Consider the following 15,707-nt stretch of genomic DNA (forward strand, 5'->3'; position numbering starts at 1 on the left):
GAGCATTTGATGCATCACATGGCAGATGGGAACAAATGTGAGCAGCCTCCTCCGGTCCACAGATTGTTCCAGTGACTCATCCTTTCATGTTCATTATCATACAAAGAAATCCTGCGACACTGCACTACTGCGTATGAGCACAGAGAGGACATGTGATGGCACAAGATGGTTAGCAGGCTGAATTTCAACGCCATCACAGGCAGGAGGAGCGAAGTGGAAACATTAAATATGCTTTTTATCGGTTATTTATGTAAAAGATTCAACTTGAATCAAACACACATCTAAGATGCAAAGGTTGGATTATTCAGTCAGTTATTTTTATTCTTGTCAGTCGTGTCAATAAGTAAAAATACTAAAATTCATATCTTGCATGTTTTAGTACTTTCATTTGGGTCTTAGCTGCTTCTAAAAAAAAAAAAAAAGCAGAAGCTCTTAAAAAAAAAAAACCTCATTGTTGGTTTTTGGCAGTAAGTTCATGTTTTATGGTGTCTGGAAGTAAAGCCATTTCAAAAACCTCCAGAATGCAACATCACAAATTAGCAGGCGCTAACCGTTAACTAGCCGCCTCAGCTGTGCCAGCATGTTGCCTAGCAACCGAAGCAGAGTGCCAGGATGTTTGCACAGCTGGTTTTCAAACTCAAAGTTCACATTCAAAAATACTTTATTCATCCTTAAGGAGAATTAAATCTTGTTGTAGATTCCTTAAAGAGTTACTGAAGATGGTGATAGCTGTTGTATGCGCTGTACAATGGCTGCTGGAAATGACAAATATTTTGTTGTTGACTTAACAGCCAGAAAACCACCCACTGCATTCTTATTGGTCGTGCAGAAGGCTCTATTTTTACTTTTCAAAGATGTTACGGTCGTATAATGTCAGCCATTTTCATGTGCGAGTGTTAAAACATTGAGTTGGGAGGCGAGGCCAGCAGCAACCCATTAGGATTTAAAGTGACAGGAAGCTCATTCTGAAAGGAGCTCAACGTAAACTGAACTGATCAAACAAAAATGTCATTATCTGAGAATAATTTTGTGTAGAAAAATGTAACGAACATGTTTTGTACAGGCAATAGACCTATCCTTAGCTGTTCAAGCTAAACAGAGACTTAAAGAGGAGCAACAGAAACAAATGAGGTTGAGCAGTACCGTAAACCAGATCATTTTACTGTGGAATATTGTTTCTGTTGCTTGGAAATTGAGCTGTTTATGTGTCACAACAGTAATTAATGTCATACAGCAACAGTTTACAGTCAGAGGCTTCTTCAGAATTGCTGTAAGTCTGACTGCTACTGGAAATCCCTCCTCCTGACAGCATCACCATCTGAAACGACTCTATGAAGATCCATGGATGATGTGAGCTATGACAACCTTTAATCTCACTTTGACACTGACACATTTTTGTACTGAATTGGAAAGAGTGACAACGCATAAGAGTTGCGCTGAGAAATTAAACTCTTAGTGAGGCTAATTTTAAATCAGTTCCAGCTATATTAAATATCAAAGATTTCCTGCACAGACACTCATGTAATGGTTCCATCATGATACACAGTGTTCTTCCCCAGGCTCCACACACACACACACACACACACACACACACACACACACACACACACACACACACACACACACACACACACACACACACACACACACACACACACACACACACTCACTCATTGCTATTTATAGCCCTGTGGGTAGAAAATGGGGTAGAATTGATATATGTGCTCTGTACAGCTGGGTGGGGTGTTGTGCTGGTGGCCACAGAGTTAAAACTCTTGTTTTACTACGATTAAGAAAATTGGACACAGTCTAAAAAGACAGATTCAGCATTAATCTTTTCCATTGCAGCTAGACATTAAAACCTAACTATATCAAGCACAGATTTCAATAATTTAAGCCTATCCTTAAGTATCACTGACCACACAAATTGCTTCTTCTGAGCTAAAATTGGCTAATGACACACAATCCTGGAGGGTATGACTCTCTGAAATTACATTTTTAAAGACAAAAATTACCATAACCATTTATTCTTTCCGCCTCTGCAGATCCTGAAAGTGGAAAGTCATGTTCATTTGATTTATTTACTAAAAATTTGAAGTTTTATTTAAGGAGGGTCTGCATCAGCTTCAGTTATTTTGCTAAGAGGAATGTGGAAACATAATTTCAAAATAAAATGAATTATTTTTTCGGTGGGCTCTAATCTGACTAAAGTGAAACAGTTTAAGGGAAGTGAATATTTCAGTTAGATTTGCCATTTTGCTAAGATGAACATGGAAACTATTTTCATTTTCTAGCTCTCTTCAACTTTTGACTCCTATCATTTCTTGTCACCTCACAGAAGTATGTAAACATTTTTTCTGGTCTGGTAGCTTAATTATGCTATCAATTTATAAACATATTGAATTCATCATGACAAAACAGCAATAATTTCTGAAGTTGGGGGGGAAAGCATCATGAATGATGTCCATGAACAAAAACATTACTTTAAATGTGACCAATTTCAAAAACTGCCTTGCTTTAGGACAGGTTCTTTGTGTACAAACAGGAAGCTTAAAGGTGGGAAATTTGTAAAACATAATGCTTGTTATTCCATTAAGATGTAAATGCAAAAATCTGACTTTTGTCATGACTGTTTTCCTCACATCATTTGATTAAAACTGCAAATTTCAGTTGTTGCTGATAAACAATCTGACCTGCTCCTATTTTCTGCTTTGTAGAACCTTTAAGGTTTATAAATCTGCTACAGCAGAGCCCAGACACCCAATGAGCCGCTATATCCAGTTGGTGGATCTCGACGGCCATTTTCTAATGAGCCCAAACTGCAACATCCAGCTAAGTCGCGTACAACAAACTCTTTCTGCAGGAGCTGTAAAAGGCTGTCTCTGTTCTGCTTTTTTCCGAACAGAACCTTTTGACACGCCGTTTCCAGGAATAATCATCACGTCTTCATCTGAACCTCAAGCTAATCTTTTCTTTACTGGCGCCTTTTAGAGGCTTCGCTCCACCGGAAGCGACGTTTGGTCTGACCAACAAACCGCAGCATGAATCGAGTTTCATCAAAGATCACCGACCCAAATGCGGGCAGCGTGGTTCGTGATGTAGCGGTGCCTCCAGGCTGTCTGTATAGGTCATGTGGGCGTTTACATCCAGAGTGGGAGAGGCAGCTGAAGTATTGATATGCCCCTCACATGTGACCGACACACGGTGACTGGGGGGCACAGGATGGCCTTTCACTCTGTGCGAACAGTGCGACTGACATTTAGCTGCTGCAGCTGCAGAGGCTTTGCATTGTTAGAAAAGTCACACAGATGTGGGAATCCTGGATGAAAAACATGCAAATATAAGGCAACAAGATAAATATGGCTGAAGAATATTCATACTGTTTACTGTAGTGAGAAATTATGAGACACCAACTCCAAATAGCATACAGCTGTGAAGTGAAAAAACAAACATGTTTTTGATTGTTTTTACAAAAACAGCAACACTACAATACAGGAAGAGATTGAAAAGGAATGGCCTAGTCAAAGTCCAAGCATACCTTTTAGCTGAGAATCTGTGACAAGACATGAAACTGGTGTTCAGAGTCAGAGAAATGCTTAAATAAAGCATTTTGTTTTTTGTTTGGTCCAAAACAGCAAATGGCTTCTGGCTTAATATAGAAATCAATAATACACACATTATATCTACTGCTCTAGTGAAAACAAACAAAAAAACATCACTCTACCAAGTTAAAATGTCTCACCGTCTCACCTTTTTTGCTTAAAAAGGTGAGAAAAAATATTTTAAGGTACACTGTAAAACATTTGAAGGTGGTTTAACTTGTAAATGAAAGTCCACCTGCTGCCTTGAAAATGCAACCGAAGTCAAGAAAAAAGATAGTTTTGGTTTTAACTCAGAAATTAAAGTTCAATAAGTCAATTTAAGAACAAGACACAAGTTGTCTAAACTTTGTTTTTGAAGTTAATCTCGAATGTGAGCTTTAACTTAATGCTGCAATTTAAACCAAATCATTATTTCATTATATACAAGAAAAAACTGCCCTCACCTCATTAAAGAGCCACATTCCTCACATTTCACTCACAAAATCAAGTTAAAAATAAATAATTATTTCACTTTAGAATAATTTAAATTCTTGTTTTAAATTGCATGAACAAAATTTCTGATCTGATAAAGAATTTTATAAAATATCATAATGAATTCTGCTCAAAACATTTAGTGTGAACAAGACACTAAAATAAACATTTGCCTTAATAAAACAGAAGAGTCTCATCAATGTAGTAGAAGATAGTAGACACAATTGAATGAAGCTTAAATGTTTTACAGTGCATTTATTTGTAAACATTACTGGGTTTTTTTATTTGGTTCGATCATTATTTGTTACTTCCAGTTTATTTTTCCCATTAAAATCCCAGTAAAGTGCTTTGAAGACACAATGCCTTATTTCTCTTCCTGAAATCCCTCAGGTTGTTACTCTCAGCTGGCAGATGTGAGCAGCCGAAAGCTTGTTGGAGGTGGGATGAAGAGAGAAAAGAGGAGTGAGAAAACGAGGGAGGCAGTGTGAAAGCCGTGGATGAGAGGACCTGAGGGTTTTTAGGAGGAGGGGGTTAAAGATGAGCGACAGCGTGAGGAAGGGGAGGGCAGGAGGGATGTGACGTGAGCGAGCGGGAGTATGGAAAACCCAACACTGGATAATTCCTCTCTCTCTTGCTCTCTCTCTCATCCTCCGCTTTTCCTTCACTCAGCGTGTCGCTACTCCACATCCTTGATCGTCTTCTGACCAGAGGGGAAATAACAATCACTCCACCATTCATATGCGCTGACAGTGACATGCAGCACAGAGGGCGGCTGCTGCTGCTGCGTACACAGAGAAACATTACAACCTCAGAGAGGATCCAGTCAGGAGCAAAGCCAGAAATCTGATTCAGGAGCTTCTTTCCAGACATCTGTTTTCCTCCTCAGCCCTGCAGCAGGTGAGCAGCATCTTAATGTGTCACCGTATCGATTCTCATTCAACACCTACTGAGTCTCTCGCTTGATGATGCTGTTGTTTTTTTTTTTTACTGCACCACTGGAGCAGCAGCACTGCTGTGACATTTGCAGAGCTGGTTGCACTGCAGAAAGAGGGAGCGGATGATCGCAGTGCACAGAAGGAATACACTCTGATGTTTTATGTAACATCTCTCAGTCGGCTTCTTCTTCAGCGGCTCAGTTTTTGCAGATTGAAGTTTTTGGTTCCAAAACATCCAGCTCCGATGCATTCTGCAACTCTGTCATAATCTCTGTAATTTGGATGACATTCGGTTGATTGTTCAGGGAATTTCTGCACACACACGCCAGAGAACAAACACACCCACAGACGAGCCAAAAACAAATCAAAATCTATTAAAGACATGATAAAATAGTAATAAAAACAACACACCAACGTACGATGTTTGTATTCGCCGTGACGCAAACAGATTTCAGTCATTTGAAATTAGCCTTCACATGACTGAACATCCACTTGTTGATCCAGGATTTCAGCTACGAGTAAATGGGTCAAAGCTTCAAGACCAATATAGATATGATCCATACAACAAATGTTCAATGAAAACACAAAACAGAGAGAACAAGGTTCTATCAGCAAAACTGTGATGTCTGGTCAGTTCTTTAAGTTTATCCAGATGTAGAAAAAAAATCCTGAAATTTATAAATTTTTGAGGTTTTAGTTCAGAATCTGAGCCTCTTCTTTGTAAAAATGCATCATCCTGTATCGCATTACTGGAAAATTATCTAAATCTACCACTGAAAATTTAACCGTCCTTTAGTGAATCGTTGGATGTTGGATCTTTGTTTTAAAAGTAGCAGCTACATTTTTCTGTTGTTGTTGCTGAACCGACTCATAATCAACCAGTTGGGCTGATTATAAAAAGCACAAAAGTAGCTTTCAAAGAGTGTGTTACATGCGGCATGTAAAAATCTGAACCAAACAGAAATGGGTGCAGCAGAAGGAAATGAATTGCAGGAAAAATGCAGAAAGTATGCTCCTTCAAAATGAGTGAGCCTCCAACTGTTGCTGTCTTCAGTGAGACTCTCTGTGGGCTGAACAAATCCAAAGAGATCCTGCATCTGACCTGCACAGCTATTTTCTCTGACCTTTTCTTCAAAGGAAACAAAGCAGAAGGGTAAGAAGGTCAGCCGGTGATGGACCTGGTCGTCTGACGCGTGACGTCCAGAGGAAGGCTTGAAGAACGAAGCGACAAGGACCGAGCACAATGAGCGGTCAGGACAAATGGGTCACAATGACCCCGGCAGAGTTTGCCCTGCTGCAGGAATACACTCAGTGTGAGTAATTTACGCTCTCATCTCTCTTGTTTGAAGTGGTTCCTTCTGTACAGTTCTCCAGTTGTAGTTTTAACAATATACAACCTTGGCTGACTGTGTTTTTGTGCCACAATGCCTGGTTCCCGCTTCATCACCATCTTGAAGACCAGGATCCTGGTTCTTTGGTCAAAATGTTGTTTCGGTCTCTGATGACTATGTACAAAATTGCTTTATTTTCATGGAGAGCTGGTTGCAGTAAATTATTTGCCTCTGGTATTTTTGACTTGAGCCTTCTTCCCATGAGCGTCTGAGCAGATGATAATCCACTGGTGTGTTCCTGTATTTAACCAGTGCTAGATGTGGGTCACCTCTGCTGCCATGTGCTTATTTTCAGTAAGTTTTTTAGTGTCTGAACGGCTCTCTCAACTTGTCCATTCGACTGAGGATAAAAAGACTTGAGGTTGTATGTTTACAACCCAATTCTTCCCACCATCTCTTATCTGCCATTATCAATTCATCCGACACACCATGTCGTGCAAATGCAGACCAGTCCAGTGATGACATGTTTACTTGTTTACTTGGTGTTGCATTCAATTTGATGATCTCCGGAAACTTTGAAAAATAATCCACACACAGTAGGTACTCTGCACCTCTGAAGTGAAACAAACCTATTCCAGTCTTTGTCAACGGTCTTTCAGGCACTTCTTATAGAGTCTAATATAACACTTTTATTTGTTAAATAATCTTTTTTTATTCTTCAAATGAACATAAATATATTTTTTTGTCTCCTAATCAATTGAGGGTGGAGCTATTTTGATGACAATAGCTCCACACTATCCATAGCAATCGGTGGAAATGCAGCATTGTGTTTTTGGTGACGTATTTCCATTTTAGAACTGGGTTAAAACGCACCACTGCTCTCCAGATGGTCACACATTGCTTTATTCATGAAATCATGTTGAATCACCAAGCCTGTGCTTAGTAAGTTCTTGATCACAAAACGTGATAAGTAGTTAAGATTAGATTAAGAATAGCTTTGTGAAAGCAATCTCCCTGGCTGACTTATAAAGTCACAAATGAAAAGAAATGGAACTGCTTCAAGTTGACAAAGAAATCTCGGTAGGGAAGCAATGTGTTTGATGGCTGCTTAACTCAATCACTGTTTTATTAGTGGAAAGTTAGCGGGATTTATGCTTCGCTGCGATTGCTAATCCTCCATAGTAAAACAAAACATTTATGGAGGTCGCTGCACCACAAGCATAAACAAAGCTTCTCAGATTGCATCAAAGTATGGATGTAACTAAAACAAAAGCGTTATCACTGAGGTAACAGCAAAACATAATGTTTGGTAAGGATTTTGGCATGGCTTGCTCCCAAAGGACAGGTTAATTTGCAGATTAATTTGCTGCACATAATGTTGTTTTCATTCTCTGGATGTTTATATTATGCTTTGAGGTGTTTGCATAACTCATCGTTTTCATAACAAACCTTAAAAGATTTCGACAAACGGTCAGTGCACACACTGGGGTTCTGGATTGGCCATCCAGTTTGGTGCTTCAGTCCAAATCCTGCTCTGTATCCTTTATTACTTGAGCATGCAGTGATTATTTTTAGCTGACAGCCTTAACATTAAGGCTAGTATCTGTTAAAATATTTAAATTGTAGCTGAAATGTTTCCGTAGAAAGACAAAACAATGAAGGTTGGGTAAATGTCCAGCACTGCACTACAAATCTTTTGTTCCTGCCTCAGGGTTGCATTTAAAATGATTACAATGTTCTTTCAGTGGTACATAATACAACTCACAGATGTTTGAAGCATTATCTTTATTTACTATTCAGAGCACACACAATGAATCTGAATAATGAATAATTGTCACCATAAATGCCTTGTAGTTATTTGTGTTGAAAATAACAACTTTGTTCTCGAATTCAATACAAATCTGGACCAATAAACAGAAAAGGAACTCAACTCATACAATAAACTATAAAATAATTTCCAGTTTCAAGTTTTTATTCATGTTTGTAAAAATTGGTCTAACACTTGGTTTTACTAGCTCTGAATTAAACGTGCAGTCTGTAACTTTTATTAAAAAAATGTTTTTTTTTTTACATATTTGTAAAATTGTAACCATGTTATGAAGCTGATAATTTATGAAAATATAAATTTCCTCCATTTTCTCCCTGAACTCTTGTCCAGAAACAACCAATTAGAGCCGGGAGGAGTCTCTTAGAGCTGTCAATCAACCTTATGTACTTGCTGCTCAATGTGCTAATGGCAGACAAAAAATTACTGTTACAGAAAATCTGTTTATCTGCCATCATCTGTGGCCTTGCTAATGAGCTCTAGCATCCATAACAGGCTACATCAAAAATATACAATCTTACTAATTAGTTTTGGTCTAGTTTCTAGTGCAAATATCTTAGTAAACTTAAAATAAAACAAAAGTAACTCAACAGCAACTTTTTAGCAAGCTATATAGGCTTGATTTAAGTACATAATTGTCAGATTATTTAACTTATAACAAGACATTTTTCCCCATTTTATAGGTTAATTTATCTGCCAATGGAACAAGTTCTTTTTCATCAATACTAAAGAATTATTTGTTAAAACAAGCTTCTAAATCTTGCTGAAAAGTTGCTTTTAAGTTAGTTTTTTGTATTTCAAGTGTACAGAGATATTTGCATTAGAAACCAAAATTACTTGGTAAGATTTTGCGTTTTTGCAGTGCATTAGTCGCTAGCAGAGAGCAGTGAGGGCAGGGGGAAGAGATGATGAGCAGCACCACTCAGAGGGTGATTGACAGCACAAAGACCCTCCTCCTGGCTTTGATTGGTTATTCTAATTACCACTGTGAGAAAAGTGATTTTTCTTCCCCCAGACAATCTGCCTCATAACATGTAGTCATGACATGACAGTTTGTACATGTTACATACTGCAGCTTTACTATATTGTATGTAACTGTAATAAAGAAGTACAAGTTAAAATAGCAACAATAGTTAGAGGAGAACTCATCTGTGTTGATGTGCATGTGGAGTAAAGATGCGCAGCTGACAGATTTCAGATAATCGTGTTTCCAGAAGCTCCTCGTTGCTCTGCATGCACTCTGCAGCTTCTGGTTATAAAACCTCCTGTCTGGTAACAATAGGCATTTCATCCTCCATCTCCTCTCCTCTGCATCTCCCTTTCCCCTCATTAAAGCGAGCTGTGCACACTTTCATAACATTTTAATAGCTGTGTGCCTCGCCAGGTCTGACAACAATTAGAGTTACCCTTTCAGCAACATAATTGCTTATGTGAACATTCGCAATATGCTATTCAATAGAGGCTTTTATAGTTGAAGAAAATAGCCTGTGTTTATGAACCTAAATCCTGACCATGACTTAATTGTAAATTACTATTTAGTTGTGCCTGGAGAATGTGGCAGACCGGTAATTAGCGGATTTATTATCACTCTGCTCCTAAATGCTTTTTGCGTCGATGGTGCATTAATAAAGATGGTCAGTAATAATGACACACAGTTCACTGTGAGGCATTTATTCATTTTCACTGTTGGTGGAATGGATTTGGATTGAAGAAAAGATTCAGAGCAATTAGTGCTTTTTTTTTAGACAAAAAAAAAAGAGGCAGCAGTTTGAAATCTTATCAGCTATTGTAATTATAATAACACGGAGCTTTAAGAGGCATTTCTTATGTTGTAGCATCACATTATTAAAAATTAATGTTACAGCATAGAGCCCTGTTAATCCCACTCATCCTTCCTGTCTCTAATCCAAACGTACAACCTATTTTTATGCAACGATATAGCTCATAAACCTCTCTTTATTCCTCACAAGTTCTCAATAGAGATCAAAACATCTGCAGTAATGGCCGCCTGAAATGCAGATTTTCTGTAGCAATTCAAAAAGAAATAATCTTCTTGAATGTCTCAACACAAAGTTGGATGAAAGCCCTAAATGCAGAGTGTAAAAACAGATGTAAGTGGCTATAAATGAAGCTGAAAATGGTGACATGTAAACATTTCTCCCTCAGACTCCACCAAGAAGCTGAAGGATGTGTTGCAGGAGTTCCATGGAGACGGAGTGTTGGCTAAATACAACCCAGAGGAGGTGTGTGTTGACTTTACACTGCATTACATAACCAATCGCTTACAGTGTAGTTTCTTCTCCACGTGCTGAAAATAAAATCCTAACATGGGTAAGTTATTTAAGTGAGCGATTTTAAACAAACACTGAAGTGACACCAATTAAACCAAAGATGGTATAAAGTCAAAACTCTGATGTGTATCATAAAAGGAGTAAAAGTATCATAAAAATGTAATTTAAACTTGACTTGTCTCTTCCTCATGCTTCACGTTACAGAAACAGGAAATCCTCAGTCAGGTAAAAATTTTATATTTTATTCAATTACATATACACTTGAAACCAGATTTTTGCACAAACAGATTTTTTCTCACTGTCTAAAGTTAAATCAGACCAAACTTTTCTTGTTTTAGCTTAGTTCGAATTACCAAATTTACATAAAGTGTTATACTTGTGCATTAGCATATTAATTATTAGATTAATATGCTATGTTTTTAATGTTATGTTACATGTGTGTAATTGTTCATGTAACAAATGCTTTTTTGCGACGCAAGCACAGGGAACAGTAGCCATTGTTTCGGAAATGGCTTGGCGATCCAAATAAACAAACAAATATAAAAAATTCAGATATGAATACGGACAGTCAGTACCAAGTCATGGACCGACACCCACTTGTTTGACTTTTTGCACGGGAGTTGCAATAGAAATTTTGTTGAATCCTGTTCAATGACAATAAATGCTATTCTATTCTATTCTATTCTATTCTATTCTATTCTATTCTACTCTTGTTCTACAGTGGAGTGTACTAAAGAGGTTCATCGCTCTGTGGAACCAGAAGCAATCAGCTTCTGTGCTCTATAAATCTGGAACAAACTTCCAGAAAACTGCAAAACAGCAGAAACACTGAGTTCCTTTAAATCTAGACTAGACCCAACTGTTTAGAGTCCCTTTTGAACCATAATAAATGAAACATTAATCAACGTTTTGATTGTAATGACAGCACTTGAAAAAATATAATGCTTCAGTTGTTAATTTTTGTATTTTTATGAACTTCCTTGTTTCTGAAATGTTCTGTCCAAATAAACTTGTCTGATTGATTGAGACTTGGTTGTGGAGGGATCCTGGCCATTCATCTGTTTCTGCCTTGGCTTCAGGAGATTGACTTCGAAGGTTTCAAGGTCTTCATGCAGACTTTCCTGGAGAGTGAACTCCCCGAGGAGTTCTGTCAACATCTCTTCATGTCGTTTAGCAACAAGGGACCCAAACCCAGTCCCTCATCTGCTGACAAGCCCAGAGTCTCTGGTAAGTGTGGAAAGAAACCTCCTTCCCTCTCCCAAGGCGAACAGTAGATGTAAACACAGCAGATGTTGGTGTTACGTAGATACTCGTATATTTGTTATCACATGTTATAATTGTGCTGCAGCAACCAGCCAGGTGGCATGAAATGTAAATCGTAGAGTATGCCAATTCCCTTGGCAGGGGCTCTGTTTGTTTTTAGCATTTACTCTAAATTACTGTTGTGTAATAATGCCAAAAACATGGCAAAGTGGAACCGTAGCACATTATAGCAGATACCGGTTGTTTTGCAGTGTCAAAATAACTGCCTCACATTTGTTATAGAGGCTGTATTAGCTGCAAATTTTTATGATGAGTAAAAAATAAGTTAAATTTCAATTGAAATTGTGGCACTGACAAGGGTATTTACTAAAGGCTCGATGTTAAAGACTAGGGACGACTACTGGATCTAATGTCAGTATTTCATAAAAACAGTTCAATGACTGACTGCTTCCAGTACCTTATATGTAGAAAAACAAATAAACACCACAAAAAAACAAAACATACATAGAAAGAAAATTTTATGAAACAATTAATCTTCATATCAGTAATCAAACAGGGAGGTGGCAGATTAATCTGGATGACAACAAGATGGGAATATTCTTTTTTACATAGAGCCATATTTGTTTGGACAACTTTATGATGTATATTTGAAATCTGCTCATATCATTAACTCAGACTATATTTGTGTGAAGATTTGTTTGATCTAAAATCATGTAATTGTGCCAAAAAGCAAAAACCAAATAAATTTTGGGAGGAAGCAAATTATGTTATTTTTTTTTTATTACTAGTATTCATTGACTTCCACCCATTCTTTTCTCTGACCTTTTAGTACTTCTAAAGTCAGAGATTTTTATTGGTAATTTCTTCATTAGTTTATTACCTACATTGCTTTAAGTTTCATTTATTATGTGTTTCATTTATTAACATATTAACTGTTATATTTTTCACTTTGGGTGACATCTTTGTTACCAAGCAGTTGTGCCCTTGGGATATTTAGCAACATATTCCAATCTCTCTGTACAATGATTCTGCTTGTTCATGTTATAAAACTGAGGCCCCAGAAGGTCACTGCAGGAATACTGAGGCGATATTTTCCAGAAGTAACATGTTGTTGTTACACTGTATGAGGGATATTTTGTTTGTGAAGTAGAAATAATACATTAACTTAACTTTGACATTAAGAAAAGAAACAAAAAAGTATTTGTTTTCACTTTTGAGGATTTCTTTTGCCTTAAACGGGACGTATAATGTAAAATTTACATTTTGAACATTTTGGTACTTTCATTTGGGTTTCTACAAAATGGACTCTGAGATGCAAACATCCCTCCAGCTTTTGCATTAAGCAGCTTTCTCCAGCATTAATAATTATCTAAATTCTTTGCTGGAAAAAAATGTTGCTCCGCCTCCAACGATTTAGGTTCATTTGCTCTTTTGTGGTGATTTTTTCCATGAATGAGAAACATTTATGTAAAACTGCATAACTTCCTCAATATATATATACATATAAATAGTGCTTTGCAGATATTTAGAGAATACTCAAAAACTTTTTCAGAACTGTCCTGTGGAATCAACTGACTCACTCGCTCTTCGTTACTGAGCAACAACAAGTCAAATAACTTGCACAGAAGTAGTTTAAGATTTCACCACAGTGACTCATAATTACTTAAATATAAAAAAATATGGAAACTGTTAAAACATAAAATCTTACTAAATATTTTTGGTATAGTTACTGGTGTACATATCTTAATAAACTTGCAATAAAAAAAAAAACTTACAGGTAACTTTTTAGCAAGATTTATATGCTTGTTTTAAGTAAATAATTCCTTAATATTGATAACAATTTCTTGTTCCATTGGGAGATTATTTTACTTATAACAAGAGATTTTTCCTATGTTATCGGGTAATTTATCTGCCGACAACTTTGTTCTCGAATTCAATACAAATCTGGACCAATAAACAGAAAAGGAACTCAACTCATACAATAAACTATAAAATAATTTCCAGTTTCAAGTTTTTATTCATGTTTGTAAAAATTGGTCTAGCACTTGGTTTTACTAGCTCTGAATTAAACATGCAGTCTGTAACTTTTATTAAAAAAATGTTTTTTTTACATATTTGTAAAATTGTAACCATGTTATGAAGCTGATAATTTATGAAAATATAAATTTCCTCCATTTTCTCCCTGAAGTACTTTTTCATCAATATTAAGGAATTCTTTAGTTAAACAAGCACATGTATCTTGTTGAAAAGTTACTTTTAAATTAGTCTTTTTTCCAAGTGTAATGAGATAGTTGCACTAGTATAGACCAAAATTACTCTGTAAATTTAGTTTGTGCCGTGTACAATGTGGCTTCTAGATTCAGAAAAAGTAGAGAATTTCTTTTAGTTTTTTTTTTTGCTTTGTTTTTACATAATTTGGTCAATCTTTACTCCTATCTCATTAAAAACAATAAGGTAGGAATCACATTAGCCTGTTTCTGTCCTTGGATCAGTTCTGTGAAGATAGACACTCTAACCAGCAGGTATTTGGGGTAACATAGGGATTGTGGAGGATGTTTTTGACCTTTCATTTGTGTCCCCCTGCAGGCCTTAAGCTCATCAAAAGCAACTCGACTCCCCCAAAGACCCCCGCCCCGCCCGGTCCTCTGGATATGGTGCAGCTGAAGGATATTGTGTTTTACCTCTCGCTGCTGGAAGGCGGGCGCCCTGAGGACAAACTAGAGTGTTAGTATCATCCTATGTCTGATTCTGTTATCATCATGAAGTCAGAGGCAAAGGAACATTGCATGAACCAGTGACAAATAAGGTTAAATGTTCAAGCTGTAGTGGACCACAGGGAAGCATTTAGACTGATTTCAGGTCTGTTTTAGGGCTGCTCTTGTAGCCGTGGTTGCTAAGAGAAGTTCCCTGTTTTTGTCAATTTTAGGCGACTTAATACTCTAAAAGTATGTATCACCTGATACTATGATGTATTAGTTAGAAAGGTTTTACAAAGCATGCTAACTACAAGTACTACTTCTGTTGGCATGACTTTAGTTTGGCTAAATTAGCACTAAAGAAGCTCTGACCACTTTAAACGAGTTGCAACATTTTGGTACATGGAAACAGGGAAAATGATAACAATCAACATCAAGAAAATATTGCCTTATGCCAGTAGTAGCTTCCTAATTATCTAAAATTGCCATACTACATACTACATAATTTTTTAAACCATTGTACTGGAGAAATTTAAAAAATTATATTTTCCCAACCTGTAGTGAACTGAAGTGCTTCTATTTTAAATGTTAAGCGTACAAATTGATTAAAACTGAACTGAATGATTCCCACTTTAAATCAGGTCCTGATTGAAGTTAAAGCTGGACTAAATTATGCTGCAGTGATTACAGATTATCTAAATTAGTTTGTGATTTGAAGAAATAGATTCTTTATGGGTTTCTATGGTTGTGCTAAACAAAACAGTTCAAATTTAATCTCATTAGCTAATTGTGTTACTGAACTGCTGCTAAAAACATACTGATTAAAGTGTTTTATACTATTTTTGTTCATTTGTTAGTAGGTTATGATTTTGTAAAATTTATTTTTCTATGAGACCTATAAAGATTTCTAAATTAGTCATGTTTTAGTCAGAAAAGCTCTTACTTTGAAATGCGTTTTTTTCTATTTCAACACAAGACCACCCAAACAGACCACTTCAACTTTTCCTTCTGTAAACAAGGTCAAGCAAACACATTTTTGTCATTTAGGAGACAAAGCAAAATCTCAAGAAGTGTACAAACACAATGAATAACAAAGTAAAAACAATGGTTTACAGCTTAGATAATCTGCATTAAAACAACTCCGGCAATAACAACCAAAAATTTAAAAAATCTGTCGATGATCTTTCCGTATGTCCACAAAACCCAGAAACGGAAACGCTTTCAGGTCAACACAGCTTTCCTGATCTGAACAAACCGAGTGAGCCAAAACAAGCCAGCTGTTTCAGATTCAAT

At 36.8% G+C, this 15,707-nt stretch overlaps 1 protein-coding gene across 4 annotated transcripts in view; it reads left to right on the forward strand.

Annotated features, from left to right (window-relative positions):
- Positions 1-468: 468 nt before the first annotated feature.
- Positions 469-15,707, forward strand: part of dgkb (diacylglycerol kinase, beta) — a 67,337-nt gene continuing 52,098 nt past the window's right edge. The window contains exons 1-7 of one of the 4 annotated variants that reach the window (XM_055047095.1): positions 469-1,350; positions 4,743-4,970; positions 6,146-6,321; positions 10,331-10,407; positions 10,660-10,680; positions 11,535-11,682; positions 14,305-14,442. In XM_055047095.1, the coding sequence (XP_054903070.1) occupies positions 6,252-6,321; positions 10,331-10,407; positions 10,660-10,680; positions 11,535-11,682; positions 14,305-14,442 (454 nt within the window). In that variant the 5' untranslated portion in view covers positions 469-1,350; positions 4,743-4,970; positions 6,146-6,251. Of the gene's footprint in view, positions 1,351-3,981; positions 4,971-6,145; positions 6,322-10,330; positions 10,408-10,659; positions 10,681-11,534; positions 11,683-14,304; positions 14,443-15,707 lie in introns of those variants that run through there. The other 3 variants (XM_055047097.1, XR_008607098.1, XM_055047098.1) reach the window with 3 other exon arrangements.

Source organism: Poeciliopsis prolifica, unplaced genomic scaffold, assembly GCF_027474105.1.
Source record: "Poeciliopsis prolifica strain line A6 unplaced genomic scaffold, Auburn_PproV2 SCAFFOLD025, whole genome shotgun sequence".
Classification (NCBI taxonomy): Eukaryota; Metazoa; Chordata; class Actinopteri; order Cyprinodontiformes; family Poeciliidae; genus Poeciliopsis; species Poeciliopsis prolifica.